The following is an 18,151-nucleotide window of genomic DNA, read 5'->3' as shown; positions in this document are numbered from 1 at the left end:
TAGTAAGGAACAGCAACACAGTAGTCCAACTCATGCAACCTCTAGCAAGAAAGAGCGAGTTCTTGGGCTCTTTCGGTTTGGCGACAGTTAGTTGAGTCATGCTCTCTAGATGATGTTTCCCCTTCTCCTTACAAACTTGCATATGCCTCGGTGGACAAGTTTTGGGAGATCTTAGAGAGAATTTCAGCATGGCACATATAGAGATGCACATGCACAGAGGCACGCCGCACTTGATGGCTCCCAGGTCCACCCTTCTCACACTTTGGCCAGTATTTGGACAGACACTATACATACTCCGATGGCCATTTGGTTGACCATGCAGGGGTCTTTTCAAGTGGCCTCTTCTAGAAGGACTATCTTCCTCAAGGAGTGGAGTGGTCTCTGAGTCCACCACAGGTTTGAGGTGGCATTTTCAGACTCGACCTTGGTGCTTTACTAGTTGTTCTTGATGAGCAGGTTGTTGATCCACTCAGAGTATTTTGTTTTTCATGCTTAATAGATGTCTTTTCATTGTCGTAAAAAAAATAAACTGAAGTTACATTAAAAAATTGAATGCCAAAGATCCACATTCGTTATTTAATGTGGCAGCACTCCAAGGAAAACCGTAACCTGGTAAGACTAGCAATTTTAATCCTCTTCTGATTTTATCCAAACAATTCACAACCCTTCATATAACAATCTATTGACTTTATTTAGATGTGTGTGGAGACAATAATCACACCAGCAGAAAAGTATATTGGAGCCTTAAGATTCATGCGTTCCCAATAATCGTCCAAGAGGATGCACAGTTCCTGTTATCAGACAAACAATATTATAGCTCTTGGATTAAAATTCCATCTCGATGAAGTAAACAAAGCAAATAAAAATGCTAAAAGGACCAGCAATCAAAATAGAGGCAGGCATACAAGCAAAAGCTTGGAAATGAGCATGCTCACATGATTATACTATCATTAAAAATGGCATTATCAAGGATGGACAGCATCAGCTTAGAATCGAGACGATATTTGAAACAGAGAAAAACAACTATAAGAGATAAATAGATAGAAAAAGGACTTACATTCTTAAAGATTGTATCTAAGCCTAATTCCTCTTCAGTCCCCCTTCCTCCATCCATCCCATCCCATCCATTGTGTCACCTACTTTCACCCCTCTTATTGCGAGGGTCGCAAAAGCAAGAGTGTGGGCTAACATAATACCTTACTTGTTGAATCGCTCTTGCCTCAATTTGAGTGATGGTCAATCCTTTGAGCTGGAGCCTCCTGGAAGTAGGCCCAAAGGCTGCTGACCTGCTGCTCCAATCTGCTCTTGAGTGGCTGCTCCAGATGATGTGAAATGAGACCAGAAGGGCCACCTTTTATAGGGCTCAATGCCCCCAAAATCGGACCGACACAGTAGGGGTTTCAACGACCTCCTACTGGCTGACTTCTCTTCTGCCCCCACCAACTTGTGGGGGTCACAAAACCTGGCCATCAGGCCCTCTATTCCATGCAGGGTCCCAGCCCCTAGGTCTGCCCATATCCTGGCCTGGTGGGCTGCCTCCAACCAGCCCCACCAGCCCTATCCAATAGCCGACCCATCTCCTGCTCCCCCCGCCATGATTGCGCCATGCTGCAGGCCCTTGCGGGAACCACAACCTGCCCGTACACCTGCACCTGCTATACCGAACTTTTGCTCCAGCCCTTCGGCACCTGTACCTGCTCCGTTTCTGCTGCCTGCCCTCCATACAGTCCCGTACATTGGCTCTGTCAGAATGCACATCTGCTGCAGATCCCTTCAGCCCAAAGTCATCACTCTAGGCCCTCCAAGACGCTTGTGTTCCTCCAGGTATGAACCCCAGCTTGCTGCCTACATGGCAGCCTATGTGCTGCCCATGTGGCAGCCCCTTGCTAAAACTTTCTCTGTGGTCCACCCCCCACCCCACCCCCAATGCACTCCTCATGGGGGCTCACAAGTGGGGAGGTAACCTGGTCTATTCCAACAATTAGATTAAGGCAATTGAAAAACTCTGGTAATTTGAGGTCAGAACAGATTTGAGGTTATGACACACAATTTCCAAATTAGTATGAAAACCACCAATACATCAAAATCAATGTCAAATACATGGCCCACAAACAAAGGTTGACATGTAGAACACAATTTTTTGTAAATAATTGGAACAATATTGCATAGGTTACTCAATAAAGGGTCTCCAAAGAGAGGAAGCTAGCTGAGCCACCCACCAATGTGTATGGAGCTAAGAGAAGAAAGGGACTACCTTATACTATGGTACCTACTCAGGCTAGAACGTCCCACTGTGCTTTTCTAAGTTGTGCTTCTGTTTCATAAGGCTAGAAGAGTTTGGGTTAATAATTGAAGGAGTCTAGGTTCATAATTGAATCAAGGAACCCAATTGTTGTATAGTCCATCACAATCGTTGGTAGCACCTACTCTAAGGTTACCTTAAGGCATTGAGCTAGAACCTTGAGATGTAGATAGTCTCTTGCAAAGAATAGGCCCCCACCAGCCCCCCCCCCCCCCCCCCCCCTCACGAGGAGCAAGCAGAAAGGGCCTCCTCAAAATAACCTTCAACCCCTGAGAGAGGTTTTCTTTGATCTTCCAATAGACTCTCCCCTCAACACCACAAGGTTCCCATCTGACTAAGGAGGCCATGTGCAGCAGAGCCCCCTGATCACCCTATTACCATTGCCTCTCCCTCCTCTGCACCTCCCTCCCCCCTCCGACCGCCCTGTCACCCTCTTCCTCTTCTCCCCTCCCGCTGCCTCTTCATCGTAGCCAATGATCACCTTCACCACCCGCCCTCCAATAATCCCCCCCCCCCCCCGCCCACCCACCCCCATCCAGCAGCTCCACGGTCTTTGCAGTGTCTAGGCTTTCTACTCACTCCATCTAAAGTTTGGCTTCCTCGCCTCAATTCTAATCCACCACTTCTCACTTCCCCTTCATGAGACTAGAACAATGCTTGGGTTTAGCAATTATTGTGGCCCAATGAGCAGCTCTAACAAGTTACACATTGTCCATTGAATTAATGTGCCAACAGGCTAGGAGTGGAGACCTCCTTTTTCTGCAGTGGGCCCGCATTGAGCTAGTCATGCTGTTGGCATGCATTCACATGGACACAAACTAAATCATGTCCAAACCCCTATCATAAGTCCCAAACACCCACGACTATCACACAGGCTTCCACTCATAGAAAGGCTTAGTTTTTGTCCCCCCACCTTCCCCATGAGTTACATCATGCTGAGTTGGAGCATGCATTGTCTACACGATCGTGCATGTCAGCAGACATCGCAACTAATGCTTCAACAAGATTTGCAATGAGCCTTGGTAAGATAGCAGTTGATATTCTTATTAGCTACGACTCCAAGGGAATCAAAGACCACCTAAAAGAAACCCCTCCCCACCAAACTAATGTCTAAAAGGTGTGAAGAGATGTCAGAAGGAAGGGAAGCTACCATCAACTCCCTATAGCCTGAGTCTTGGAGGAGTGGGATCCGTTGTGAAGAGGATAGTGGAGTTCTCAAGTCCCTCACATTCTTTTGAAGCTTCTCTTTGAAAAAAGTGCACATTTTAATGCTTTGTATGCAAAGAATGGCCTTACACAAGCAATGTTGTAGATTTGAGTCTCTCATATGCAAGGTGAAGGGCCTTCTCCTTCACTGGCAGTAGCAGCTCTCTCTGGTAATAGTGATTTTTATCACTCTATTGCTAGTACTAGGAAACATCAGATTTTGTGACGGGAGGCTGGCCTTTGATACCAATTAGCATCCATACTGAGGGAAGAGCGAAAGTGGCCTGCAAATGCTTGGGTTTAGGAGCATTTTGCTACTGCAAGGGCTCATCGGCAAGCTTTTTGAATCACAGAGCAGGGTATGCCTTTCATGCATAGGATTCATGTTGGACTCACATGGCAGGAAGAGACACTAAATACTTCTCTACTCTTTGGCCCGAGACATGGTAGAGAAAGTGCTTCTCACTTTATTGACTTTGATGGGTTTTTATAGTGAGATCATGATGCCGTCTTACATATCAGTTCTGATTTTTACGCTTCTCTTCTTTCTACAGATCCTAACACACCTACCAAAGATGTTGCCAAACATAGACTCAAAGATATTGCCAAACATAGACTTCAGCAAGCCATTCCAGATATGAGATTCTAATTTGGTATACCTTTCACCAATCTAGAATTCACGGCTGCCTTTGCCTTCACAAGGGCAAGTGTCCGGGCTTAGATGGGTTCGCACCCTCCTCTTTTATTTCTTTTCGAAACATAACTGGGGACCATCTTACCTCAGCCCTACCAAAAGAGTTTGGGACTCTATTGCTATGCATGATTCACTTACCGAGGGTCTCATTTACCTTAAGCTGAAGGGGGGTGCAGAAATTTGGTTACTCAATGGAGGCCAATCACTCCTTTGGGCACTTTCTATACCTCTAGTCCTCGAAGCTCCTCAGCTGCTAGGTCCGTTCTGCACTGCCTTTCAGAGCGGAGTCCAAACAAGCCAAGATCTTTTGGATTAGGATTGCAGAACTGCTGCATTGATTTTCCTCCTCCCCTTTCTTCATACTAGGAGTTCCGTGGTCTAGCTCTCTTTTACAGGAAGTTTCCAAGGGTCGGGACTCCACATAGGCTGTATCTCTGCGGCACCAGGAGGTGCAGATTTACTGACTTGCATGTAGGCCATCTTCTCCCGATCGTATTGATGCCCTATGGGCCCTGGTATGTGCCTTGTAGGCATAGTTATAGGCACTTTAGTGTTTTAGTGCCTTTTATGCCACATAGGACATTTAGTCCTATGTGACACCTAGGACACTTAGTCCTAGGGTCTATCTTCATGTACTTTGTACTTTCATTTTTCACTATTCTAGTTGACGTGGTAGCCTTCAGCTCCTAGCTTCAACTCTTCCACCTCGCAGCCCCTCATCTCACGGGTGAGGCAGTGACCTGGTGGCAACATTGAGCTAGTAAGCATACGCACCCAACAACGTTTAAGACGAATTTCGTTTAGCCAACATTTGTGGCCGACCTCAAAGCCCGTTTTCTCCCACCCCAATATATGCTTAACCTGGAGGATGAGTTCTCTCGTCCCTCCCAAAATGGTTTGCCTGTGTTGACATACAGTACAAGGTCATCACACTGGCGCAGCAATTGGACGTGACGGAGAGCGCCAAGATGAAGCAATCCATTAGAGGATTGGATACCTGAGAGGGGGGAAGAGAAGTGGAAGGGAGCAAGAGAGTGAGAGTGAGAGAGACACACTAGTGCGGGTGTGAAGAGATGAGTGAGCCACACCACAAACTCACTTAAGTTTTATTAGGATTAGGTTTACCCTATGACTGTCTTAAGACAGTCATAGGTGTCCTATCTTTAATTCTTTAATTAAGGGTAGGCAATGTGCCTTTACCCCAACAACCTCCCACCTAAAGGCCAATGTGCCTAAAGGGGAGAAAAGAATAAAAATACAGCAATATACAGTTACTGTATACAAGACCATAAAGTAAGAATGGTCTCATCCTAATCCCATGATGTGGCGGCAATGTGCAAACCGCTCTGTAGGCAAGCTCTTAGTGAGCAAATCTGCAGGATTATCATCAGTATGTACCTTCACAAGCTCAAGTCGCTTGTCTTCCAGTACTTCCCTGCTGATGAAATGATATTTCACTTCTATGTGCTTGGTCTTTTGATGAAAGACCGGATTCTTTGCCAACATGATAGCACTCTGACTATCACAATGCAAAACTGGCATATCTCCTGTAATGCCTAAATCTCCCACCAGCCGAGTAAGCCATATTGCTTCCTTGCAGGCCTCAGTGGCTGCAACATATTCAGCTTCTGTGGTTGACAGTGCAACGCATTTCTGCAACCGAGATACCCATGATATAGCACCTCCTGCAAATGTGAAAATATAACCGGTAGTAGACTTCCGGTTATCTGCATTCCCTGCATAGTCTGAATCTGTAAAACCATGCACCAATGCATCCTGCCTACCATAGCATATGCACAAGTCTTTGGTACCTTTGAGATACCTCAAGACACCTTTCACTGCTTCCCAATGCCGCTTGCTTGGATTTGCCATATACCTGCTGATGACTCCCACCGCAAAAGCAATATCCGGACGAGTGGCAACCATGGCATACATCAAAGATCCAACTGCAGATGCATACGGAACCTTGGCCATTTCAGCCTTATCATCATCTGATCTGGGGCTGTCCTTACTGCTGAGTTTTAAATGTGGAGGCAACGGGGTACTAATGGACTTCCCCCCCTCCATTTTAAACCTCTGCAGTACTTTGTCAATGTACTCTTTCTGTGACAGAAACAAAAGTCCCTTGGACCTGTCACGAGTAATACGCATGCCAAGAATATGATTTGCATCACCCAAGTCTTTCATGTCAAAAGACTTATGCAGTTGTTTCTTCAAAGCACTAATCTCATGCTGAGATTTACTGGCAATAAGCATGTCATCCACATATAGAATGAGTAGCATCAAACTGCCATCCTTTGCCCGTTTGGTGTACAAGCAATGATCGGTCTCACACCTATGATACCCTTGGGACTGCATAAAGGCATCAAACTTTTTGTACCATTCCCTTGGTGCCTGCTTGAGTCCATACAAGCTCCTCTTGAGCTTACACACAAGCTGCTCTTTCCCTTTAACAGCGTATCCCTCTGGCTGACTCATATAGATCTTATCATGGAGATCTCCGTGAAGAAAGGCTGTCTTCACATCCATCTGACATAAATCCATGTCGTCATGAGCAACAAGAGCTAACAATGCTCTCAAAGTAGTCATCTTGACTACAGGGGAAAAGATCTCATCAAAGTCAATGCCCTTCTCCTGCTTAAATCCCTTGGCAACCAATCTGGCCTTATACCTCGGTAAAGCATTTGAATCCACTTTGACTTTGTAAACCCACTTGCATGGCAAAACAGAGGAGGTGTGGTCTGGCAAGCCACCTTCATATAAGCACTTACGTGTATTTGGCTGCGAGTGCTTTGCTCATGTACGCAAAGACTTGCGCACCAAACTGGATCCAAAGTCTATCAGATGCATCTTTATGGGTTATGGTGACGAAGGTGAAATGGGGTACAGGTTATGGGATCCCGTTAAACGGAAGATTATACGCAGCAATGATGTCATCTTTAAAGAAGATAGTGTACACAAGGAACCCGTGCAACCTGTGGAATACAGGAGGGTTATTTATGATGATGTTGGACAGCACAGATCGCCCATTTATATGCAGCAGCAGGCTGCTGTAGATCACCCTGTTCAAGAGGGTATACAGGCTGAAAATCAGCCAGATAATTTTGCCAATAATGCACCACTGGATGTGCCAACAGATGGGGCTGTAGAACAGCCAGATATAGTGGTACAGCCACCTGTCATGCATGAAGAACAGGCTGGACAGCAGCCTAATCCGGAACATTTTGTTAGGAGGAGTACCCGTGCACAACGGCCTCCTGCCAGGTTTGTTCCAGGAGCCAATAATGTGGCTGATTTTATCATGCTGACAGATTGTGGTGAGCCTTCCAGCTTCAAGGAAGCTATGGGAAGAACAGAGAAAAAGAAGTGGGAGAAAGCCATGCAGTCAGAAATGGACTCCCTACTTCAGAATGATACATGGGACTTGGTGCAGTTACCTGCAGGCAGACCTGACTAGTTCGATTCATCCGCTCACTTGCACCATTTTGAGATGCATTATGAGGGGCTGTGAGTTCCTGTTTGATGCCCTTAGCTTGGCAAAACTGCACAAAAGCATGTGACACATACTCACCCCCATTATCGGATCTGAGGCATTTCAGCCTACGACCTGTCCGATTCTCAACCTGAGCGACAAACCTCTTGAAAACATCTAGGGCATCTCCCTTATGCTTCAAGAAATAGACCCACACCTTACGTGTGGCATCATCAATAAAAGTAATAAAATATTTTGCACCCCCTAGTGATAACTGTGGCATCTCACACAAATCAGTGTGCACTAGATCAAGCGGTGCTCTATTCTGGGGAGTTCTCCTCTTATGAGGAGTCACAGAATGCTTGCCAAATATGCAATGATCACAAGTAGGCAAATCTGAAAATGAAAGAGACGGCAGATAACCCAAACGTGACAGTTCTTGCATTCCTTTAACAGACATGTGTCCCAACCGGCTATGCCACAATGAAACCTTTGGCAGCTCGGTTATGGCAACAACATGATTACCCACACTGGAAACATAAAGAGGGTACAAGGTATCACTCTTAAAACCCTCAGCCACTACTGTCTGGCCATCAGTAATCACCCATTTGGAATCCCCAAATGTGGTGTGGTAACCACTGTCATCTAATAAGCCAGTGCTAATCAGATTTTTCTTGATTTGCGGCACATGGCGAACACCATCAAGCATGAATGTGCGTCCATCAGGAAATACTATCTGTATACTGCCAATCCCTGCAATCTGACATGCATAGTTGTTCCCAAGATGAACAACTCCATGAGTACCTGTGTAGGAAGTAAACCACTCCCTATGAGGAGTAACATGAAAAGAGGCACCTGAATCCAAGAGCCAGGTGTGCATGTCATGGCCATCAATAACCAAAGCATGTGCTACTACAGCAGAAGAGCATAAAACATCATGTATGTCACTGTCACTGTCCTCTGCTGCAACATTCACTGCATCCAAGTCATCTACCTTGGCCTTGCCTTTGCCTTTGCTTGCATTTCCTGCATCCTGTGTTTCAGCCTTCTTGGCTTTCTGATCCCGTATGAACTTGAAGCACTTCGACTTCACATGTCCCTTCTTGCCACAATAAAAGCATTCAATGTCCTTTTTGCCACGGGACTGACTGCGGGATTTGGACTTACTAGCAGATCTCCCCTTCTGCTGAGTCCTGCCTCTATCTTGTACCTGCAAAGCATTTGAAGACTTGCTGCCCGCATTATTCTTCCTGCTCATCTCCTCCATAAGGAGAGAGCTCTCTACATCAGCATAGATAAGAATAACATTTGAATTTGACAGGGTGGTCTTGAAAGTGTCCCAACTCTCAGGGAGGGTACACAACAAGAAAGTAGCCTTGAACTCCTCATCAAGGTTCAACCCCTGTGCAATCAGCTGTGTAAAGATAGAATTGAACTCACTCAAATGTGAGGTCATAGCTGTACCTTCCTTCATGCGAAGATCAACCAGCTTCTTCAACCAATAAACCTTACTGGCTGAACTCTTTTGGGCATACAATTCTTCTAGTCTGTGCCATAGACCATAAGAGGTCTTTTCAGTCTGAACATTGAACACAAGAGTGTCTGAAATAGTGAGCATGATAGCTGCCCTCGCAGACAAATCAAGCTCTTCCCAATCATCAGCTGCCATGTCAGATGGCTTGACACCCTTTACCCTTATGGGCTTAGCAATCTTCTTTAACAGAAGGACATTCAAGCACTGTTCTGCCCATAATGCATAGTTATGTGCTCCTTCCAGTTTCTTTATGTTCAGAATTGAAGAATCACCTCCTCCTGATGCCATATCAGATGAGGAAAGTACCTGACTTTCTGGAAGTAAAAAGACTGAATAAAAGTTCTGATTTCTCAGAAAAAACCTGCTCTATTCAAGAGCCAGAAGCACTCTCAATGGTGCTGTTTATACTGTCAGTAAAATCTGCAGCAAGACAGTAAATGTCCCTGCAAATACTGTATCTCTGACAAAACTGTTCTGAGCTCAAAGAGGCATAAAAACAGTAATTTCAGACTGCTGCTGCTGCTCAACAAGAGCTTAACAGTGCATAATTATCTGACAAAACCACTCAGACTGCTGTAAACACTGCTGTACTGACTGTACTGATCACTTCTCCCACCTCAGATGAGGTATGTCACTGACTCAAATTGCAGAAACCACTGGTCAAACACCCCAAAAACAGTAAATGACTCTTCAGCCTGTCACAAAACCTGCAACAGTAAATGGGATAAATCCCAAGCAATCACCCTTATACCAAGGGGAGAAAATGCATCTGAAGATCTCTGTCGGTAACCCAAGTGCTATCAAACAAAGTCTGGGCAAAAGCCCCTTGATCTGACACCTGAATCAAGTGGAGAACACCTCAACACTGAGGTAGCATGCAATATGAAAATCTCTCTGACACGTGTACCTGACAATGTGCAATGCATAGACTGCCTCTGTATACTCAGTAACAACACAAACCACAAAGTACAAACACCAAGAAGAAAATATTTTGAGCACTGTCAACGATGGGCAGTTAGGGACCGAGTAAACTCGATGCGCCCTGACCAAGCGTGGCTCAACTGAGATTTTCAGAGTGTGTACAAAGAATGTGACCTGCAACAAATGTCACCAAATGCACTGCGGAAATAAAGCAAATGTGTGCTCCCTGGCTACACACTGCCTCAAGGCATATACTGCAAACACATCCAGGCAAAAGCCCTTTGATAAGATCACCCAAAACTGAGAATTTCACTCAGTGAATGCATAGAAGCTCCTGCTGTCCTGCTGTACTTTTGTCCTTGCAGCAGGTACACTTCCCCAAAAAAAAACGAGTTTTTGCAGCAAAAGAACAAAGGTGTACTTCTGTACCCTGCTGTCGACGCCAACCGTACTGTACCTGCCGTACAGTACAAAATGCCAAAGGCTCCCGTACAACCGTGAAGAAGACGCAGTTGTACGACAGTCCGTACGACTGTACGGACAGTCCGTACGGCTGCCGTATGACTAGCTGCGCACAGCAGCTAGGCAGCTGCCTGATGCAGCGTCGCGGTGTACAGCAGCTGCTGTACAGTTGCAACAAACAAAACGACGACGCCCTGAAGCCCACGCAAAGGTCCTACAGCCCCGCGACCGTGCCTTCACTCTGCAGCCCTCGAAAAAAGCGCCGCCTGCAACCTGACGATGCCCACGCAGATCTGGCCGCCCTGCAGTTCGCGACCGCCGTACGGCTCTGCACACTGATCCGTACGGTCGTACGGACGACGTACGGCAGTACGGAACTGTCCGTACGTCCGTACGGTACGGATTAGGTCGAGGTAGGGGGAGAGTGAGCTCGATGGCTCTGATACCAGTTGAGAGGGGGGAAGAGAAGTGGAAGGGAGCAAGAGAGTGAGAGTGAGAGAGACACACTAGTGCGGGTGTGAAGAGATGAGTGAGCCACACCACAAACTCACTTAAGTTTTATTAGGATTAGGTTTACCCTATGACTGTCTTAAGACAGTCATAGGTGTCCTATCTTTAATTCTTTAATTAAGGGTAGGCAATGTGCCTTTACCCCAACAATACCAACATCCGTTATACCATTTTTAACTTCAACCTGCCGGATTATAAGCAGGCGATGACTCTCGTAAAGGATCAGAAGGACAACCAGTTCCAAAAGAAAGACGGCCAAACTTTTGGTCAAAAGGAGTCCAAGACCAAGATGACTCCGGATGAGAAGGCTAAAGCGGGCATTACGAAAGGCTATCTATAGCCCGACGAGCACAAGCGGTATCACCGAGATCACTAGGCCCTTCAGTGGCTTCAAACAATGCTGCTTGCTTCCACACTCCATGCACCTACAGTGGTATCAGAGCTTCTAGGACCTGCTCCCCTGCCCCCAGACCTGCATTGCTCCCAACCATCAATAGCTTGAGTTGCGCGCCATCCGTACAGTCCGTATGACTATACGGACATCCGTACAAGTTTCGTACACGTCACACACACTCTACCCGTCGCATCTGCTTGCAATCCCGCGTCATCCATACAGTGGTACTACTTGCGTCGTACATACGCCATACAACTATACCTCAAGTGTACATGTGCCTCTGTACATACGCCGTACAACTGTACCTCAAGCGTACATGCGCCGTACAACCGCACCTCAAGCATGCATGCACTGTACATGTTTCGTATAGGTGTACCTGTGCCGTACATGTGTCGTACAGTCGTACATGCGTCATACCTGCTCCGTACAGCTTATACTTGCTCCGCGCATTCCGTACAAGCTTCACACATGCGAATCTGCCTACAGCCATTTCTCCTGTTTTGGCGTTGGCTGTGAATCAGATTCTTTCTTGCGACAACCCATTTTGGGTCTCACTGCAGTCATCTACAGACATTTGCAATTTTGGGGCTTTTGCAAGACATTGGCAAATTTGGGATTTTCAATTCATTTCCCTTCTTTTGATTGCAATTTCTCGCAAGACATTGGAGCTTTGGGATTTGGATTGCAATCTCTTGTTCAGATAACAGGACATTGGGTCACATTTGCAGGACATTGGGTCAGATTGCAAGACATTGCATCACATTTGCAAAATCTCACCAAAATTTGGGGCTTTTTTGTATTTGCCCTCTTGTTGGCTTTTTTGCCCTCATTACATTTGGGGCTTTTGCCAGATTTGCTGATTTTTGCAGTGGGCATTGCCTGACACAGTCACATTTGGGTCAAATTTGCATTTGCCCTTTGATTTGGGCTGGAAATTTGCAGGACATTTACTATGTCATTTTTGGACAGCCAGCTCTTTGCAGTGATAGCCTTGAGGCTTTCGTGTTTTCAAGTCTTTTCTTTTCACGGTATCCCATTTGCAATGGTTGGCAACAATCGTGATCTATTTGGCATTCTTCGTGAAGATGATAAGTTGGATGGCACCAACTATCCGATGTGGTCTTATCTCATGAAACATATTCTTGTTGAAAGGCACTTTTGGAACATTGTTTCTAAGGTTGATCTGAGGCCAGCCAATGCTACAGTGGCTGCCCCTACTGTTGGTCCCTTTGCAGAGGGTACCCTTCCTGATGCTTTATCCTCTAGCACCCTTGTTGCTGCTCCTCCAACTCAGGAACAAACAAGATGGGATGCAAGAGATGCAAATGCACATTCCTATAGTGCTTTGTAATGCAAGAGAATCATTATTCCACACATCCGGTCATGCAGGACAGCAAAGGATGCTTGGGACAAATTGACTTCTCTTTATCAGATTCGCAATGAGGCACGTGTTGCATATTTAAGAAGGCAATTGCAAGAAGCATGAATGAAGGTGACTCTATGGATGCATACTTGACAAAGGTCACATGGAACAACTTGCCAATATTGATGAGGTGGTGCCAAATTCTCAGCTTGTCAGTACCACATTGAATGGGCTGCCAGATACATATCAAGGGTTTGCTACAACCCTTCGACTAGTGGCCATGGGTGATCCATACCACTACTCCTTTGATCAGTGAGTCACTTTGCTTTTGTAGGAAGAGCAAAGTCGTGCTAATAGGCAAGCTACTATTCCTAGTCATGCATTTGCTTCACTGCAGACAGGAAAAGGCAAGGCTTCCAAGCCTATGGGCAAGCCTAAATATGCGCCTAACAATGGCAATTCCTCCAATGCATCTAAAAATACAGCAGATAAGTCAAAGAAGAAAAGATGCAACTATTGTCGCAAGCCAAGGCATGAAATTCCAGAATGCAATAAGCGCATTGCTTCGAAGAAAAAGAAAGTAGGATTGACAGTCAATGCCTCACATGCAATTGAATCCCACGAGCCAGCAAATGCCTCACATGCACATGCTCTCCAGGATGATTAGGCATGGGCTGTCCATTGCTCCTTTGATCCCTCCAAAGTTGATGCATTCTTTACAACTAATGATGCTCTGTCTTGGTATTTTGATAGTGGTGCTTCCAAGCACGTCACATCTTGCAGACACTTGTTTCATTCCTTAGCTAATGCACCTCGAGGGGGGACTGTCACATGTGCTTATAATGCTTCCTATGCTGTAAAAGGAATTGGAGATGTGCAGCTCACATCCATTTCAAGCCATCCTCTCACTTTGACAAATGTTCTTTTTGTGCCTCGAATTGAAGTCAACTTGATTTCAATTTCAGCAATTGCCACTTTAGGTTTCAGAGTGATTTTTGATGGATACAGATGCCTAGTATATGATCTTCGTGATGACAATGCCATAGTTCTCACTGGCACTTTAAAAAAGGGGCTTTATCACCTTGATGATCACTCAGCTATACTCTCTATTAAAGCATTTGCTATTTCAGATTCATAGCTTGCTGAAACTCATCTTTGGCATCTCAAGTTATAGAGCTCTTGCCAAGTTACATTCACAAGGCATGGGAATGGGTCATCTCAATTATAGAGCTCTTGCCAAGTTACATTCACAGGGCATGGCAAATGATGTACCTCAAACTCACACAGTTTCCAAACATGTGTGTGAGGGTTGTCTTTTGGGTAAGATGCATTGGTTTCCTTTTCAAAAGAATTGTCCAAAATTATCACAAAGGAAATTGCAGCTAGTACACAGTGATGTCTATGGCCCAATGAGGACAAATGCCATTGGAGGGTACAAGTATTTCATGACTCTAATTGATGACTTCACAAGATTTTGCTGGGTATATGCTTTAAAGCCAAATCTGAAGTGTTCTCATGCTTTCAGAGATAGCTAAATATGGTTGAGAATGAATCAGGATGCAAGCTTGTCACCCTCAACACAGATAGGGGGGGAAAGTATATGTCAAAGGAGTTTGATGCATGTTTTTCTTCACGGGGCATTGTTCACTCATGCACTACTCCTTACACTCCTCAACATAATCATGTTCCTGAAAGGAAGAACAGGTCCACTATGGAGATGGCCAAATACATGCTTAAGGCCAAGTCCTTGCCCAATAAATTTTGCCTTGATGCAGTGATGTGTGCCAACTATGTGCTGAACAGATCACCCACAAGGGCATTGACGACTGTTACACCTTATGAAGCATGGAAAGGCAGGAAGTCTTCATTTTCACACATGAGAGTTTTTGGGTCTCTTGCATATGTTCATGTACCATCTCAACTGAGACATAAGCTTGATGATAAGGCAATCATATGCATATTTATTGATTACAGCCAAGAGAGCAGAGGGTATCGGTTATACCAACCAAATACTGGGAAGATTATTGTCAGTAGAGATGTAATCTTTGCTGAACATTCGGCTTCTCCTCTTGTGGACTACAAAGCTAAGCCAGAAGTTCACATGCTTGATGCCTTGGAGTTCTCTCTCCTCCCCTCAGAGGGAGACTTTGACCAGCAACATGAGCCTCCTGCAAACCCTCCAACAAGCAATGATCAGCCAGCACCCCATGCTGATTTGCAGGTTTCTCTTCTAGCACAAAATGATCCCACTATTCATGATGCAGTGAGCTGTCAATAGACAGCAAAGGCAAGTTCCCAGATGGCTTCTTGACACATTGAGGGACAGTAAACAAGATCAACCTCTTGCTGCTTGGACAAGATCAGGGAATAGACAGATGCATGGTCACTTTCTTGAGTTTGCACTCCTTGCTACAGCTTGCAATGAAGAGCCTTTGTACCATAAAGATGCTTTTGACAGCAAAGAGTGGATGGATGCAATGAAAGCTGAGCTACAATCTATTGCCAAAAATGACACTTGGGAATTAGTAGATCTCCCTCCCAGCAAGCATGCCATGTGGGAATGCTGAAAGGAAAGAGTAGAGTTGACACAAAATCAGAATACTTGCTTATAGAATGAAGAAGAAAGAGGTCCTTAAGTAGGCACCTCATACAAGGTCACTGACATCACTGATGACCTCAAAGCTCCACAATCATCTCCTCAATCTACTCCTAGATTCTCTCAATCATCCTATGTGGCTTTTCCACCACCTAACTGTGCTTGTGGGCACCTAACTGTGCCTCTAGCACTCACACATAGAAACATAAGGTGTGCCTGAGGCATACACCTTGAGATATCCCAACAAACCCCCCCTCAAGGAAATGCCTCAGGCTATGTCAAGGATACATCTAGTCTCATAGTTTCTCATGCCATCTCATGGTGGTCAAGGATAAATCTATGGCTAGGTTCTCATGCTAGCAAGGGTTCCCTTGGGTGTAAGGTAAACAGAAAGGGATACAAACAGACCTTCCAATGGTTATCTCCCCTGCATGTACATGCACACAATGTCTGCAAGAGGTACCATGGAACAAAACATACACATGGCCTACATCATAAGGTGACCAGAGGTGTTTACAACACACACAACACAATAGTTTATTTTCATTCATTTTGGAGGACTATCCAGGCTGAGTACCTTGACATAAAAAGAAAAGAGATCTGGAGCATACATAGAGATGATTTAAAATGCATAATCTTCATGGGATGCCTCATTTTGTGGAGGCAAAATATCCATGTCAAGGCAAGGTCTTACCACATGGGCAGTGTCTAGTGCCTTATAAGATGGTACTATGATAGAACAAGTGAATCTGAAAGTCATATCCTTCAAGAGAACAATTATCTTGTCATCTCCATAGTTGTGTAGAGAAGCATATCTTAGGTATCTGACCTTCATCTTTTTCTTGTACTTGGAGTCAAATAAAAGTGCCATGAGAGGGTAGATCTCTGTAGTTGCTTCCTTTTTGGCAACCATTGTTTTGGCAATCTTCAATAAGGAAGTCAGGTTGGCATTTTCATCCTTTGTAGCATAACAAGACATTGCTTTATGTTTTGGCTTTTCACATATTTGGCATAAGCAAGCCATGAGAGGCTCTAACCCAAGTATTGGGTAGTGTCTTCTCTCTTACAAGGCAAAAATAACTGAAATACTTCCAAAGTATAGCCACTTGATGTAGCAAATAGTAGTGACTAGTTTTCAAACAATGATGCTACTTTTGCATGCTTCATAGGAGTGAATGAAATAAACACTTTCCAATCAAAACCAGGTCTAGCAAGTCAAAACAAAACTGAAGCAACACTTGTAGTGAAGTTATTGAAAACTTCAAAAGACCAAAAATGCTAGAGTAGCATTTTATGTAGCATCATCTTCAAAACTTGTCCAAAACTGTCAAAAATGAAAAGCTAAACTTGGAGGGCTTGTAGCTCACTCTTCAAAGCAAAGAAAAGAGGGCTTTCTGAAGCAAAAGAAAGCTCATATACCAGAGAAGGTCCAGCACAGAGGTTGGACGAAATGGTGCGCACTTTTGCCCGGGAGAGTTGCTACAGGCTGAAACTGAGTTTTGACGATTTCTCCCTCGTTACTGAACCAAATGACTTGAAAAATGGCTCAAAATCTTCGTCTTGAGGTCGCCCATCTACTCCTAAGAGGGCTCAGGCAATGGCGGAGTAGGCAGGGAGTATTGAGCAACAGAAGAAATTCGCTGTTTGGAGAATGGCAGCCACCACAGACGTTTTTTCTTCAATTGCTTGCAGGTGGAAGTTCGCCCATACTAGAGGAGTTTCCAGCTCAGAGGGTTTGGGCAATGGTCGTTTGTAGGTGGAGAACCAAGCTCTCAAAGATTTTGGGAAGAAAGAGGAAAATGGAGAAGAAGAAGATGAAGAAGAAGATGATGATGTGGCAGAAATGGGCTCAAGGGGGATCAAATGGCTCTGATACCATGTTGGAATGCTGAAAGGAAAGAGTAGAGTTGACACAAAATCAGAATACTTGCTTATAGAATGAAGAAGAAAGAGGTCCTTAAGTAGGCACCTCATACAAGGTCACTGACATCACTGATGACCTCAAAGCTCCACAATCATCTCCTCAATCTGCTCCTAGATTCTCTCAATCATCCTATGTGGCTTTTCCACCACCTAACTGTGCTTGTGGGCACCTAACTGTGCCTCTAGCACTCACACATAGAAACATAAGGTGTGCCTGAGGCATACACCTTGAGATATCCCAACATGCCATTGGTACCCGGTGGGTCTACAAATTAAAAAGGAAATCTGATCGCAACATAGATCGACACAAAGCCCGTCTTGTTGCAAAAGCGTATGCCCAACAACAAGGCATTGACTTTGAGGAGACCTTTGCTCCCACCTCCAGGATTACTACTATTAGATGTGTCATTGCCATTGCAGCCCATCACCAAAGGCAAGAGCACCAACTTGACATCAAGACTGCCTTTCTTCATGGGGATCTGCAGGAAGAAGTTTATTATGTGACACAACCTCCTGGCTTTGAGGTTGTTGGCTCTGAAAACAAGGTATGCCGGCTGAGAAAAGCCCTTTATCGTTTGAAGTAGGCACCCAAGGCACGGTATGCCAAAATTCATGCACACTTACTGTCCCTTCGTTTTCAGAATAGCCCCACAGAGCCCACTCTTTATGTCCGTGGGAGTGGATCTGATTTTTTAGTGCTGATCTTATATGTGGATGACACGCTGATCACGGGCCTTGATACTCAACATATTGCAGTTTTCAAGGCTGATTTGC

At 45.0% G+C, this 18,151-nt stretch overlaps 1 protein-coding gene across 3 annotated transcripts in view; it reads right to left on the bottom strand.

The window, feature by feature from the left end:
• The window catches only part of CPSF73-II (cleavage and polyadenylation specificity factor 73 kDa subunit-II), a 157,058-nt gene that overhangs the window by 22,264 nt on the left and 116,643 nt on the right, over positions 1-18,151 (bottom strand). For all 3 annotated transcript variants that reach the window (XM_087380741.1, XM_087380740.1, XM_087380742.1), the window contains one exon: positions 722-791. In XM_087380741.1, coding sequence (XP_087236867.1) covers positions 722-791 — 70 coding nt within the window. The remainder of the gene's footprint in view (positions 1-721; positions 792-18,151) is intronic.

Source organism: Dipteris shenzhenensis, chromosome 10 (assembly GCF_047967505.1).
Source record: "Dipteris shenzhenensis isolate YYH24624 ecotype China chromosome 10, Dip_SZ_1.0, whole genome shotgun sequence".
In the NCBI taxonomy this organism is placed as follows: domain Eukaryota; kingdom Viridiplantae; phylum Streptophyta; class Polypodiopsida; order Gleicheniales; family Dipteridaceae; genus Dipteris; species Dipteris shenzhenensis.
Note: the sequence above shows the minus strand (reverse complement) of the source record. Positions and strands in the feature narration are given on the sequence as shown.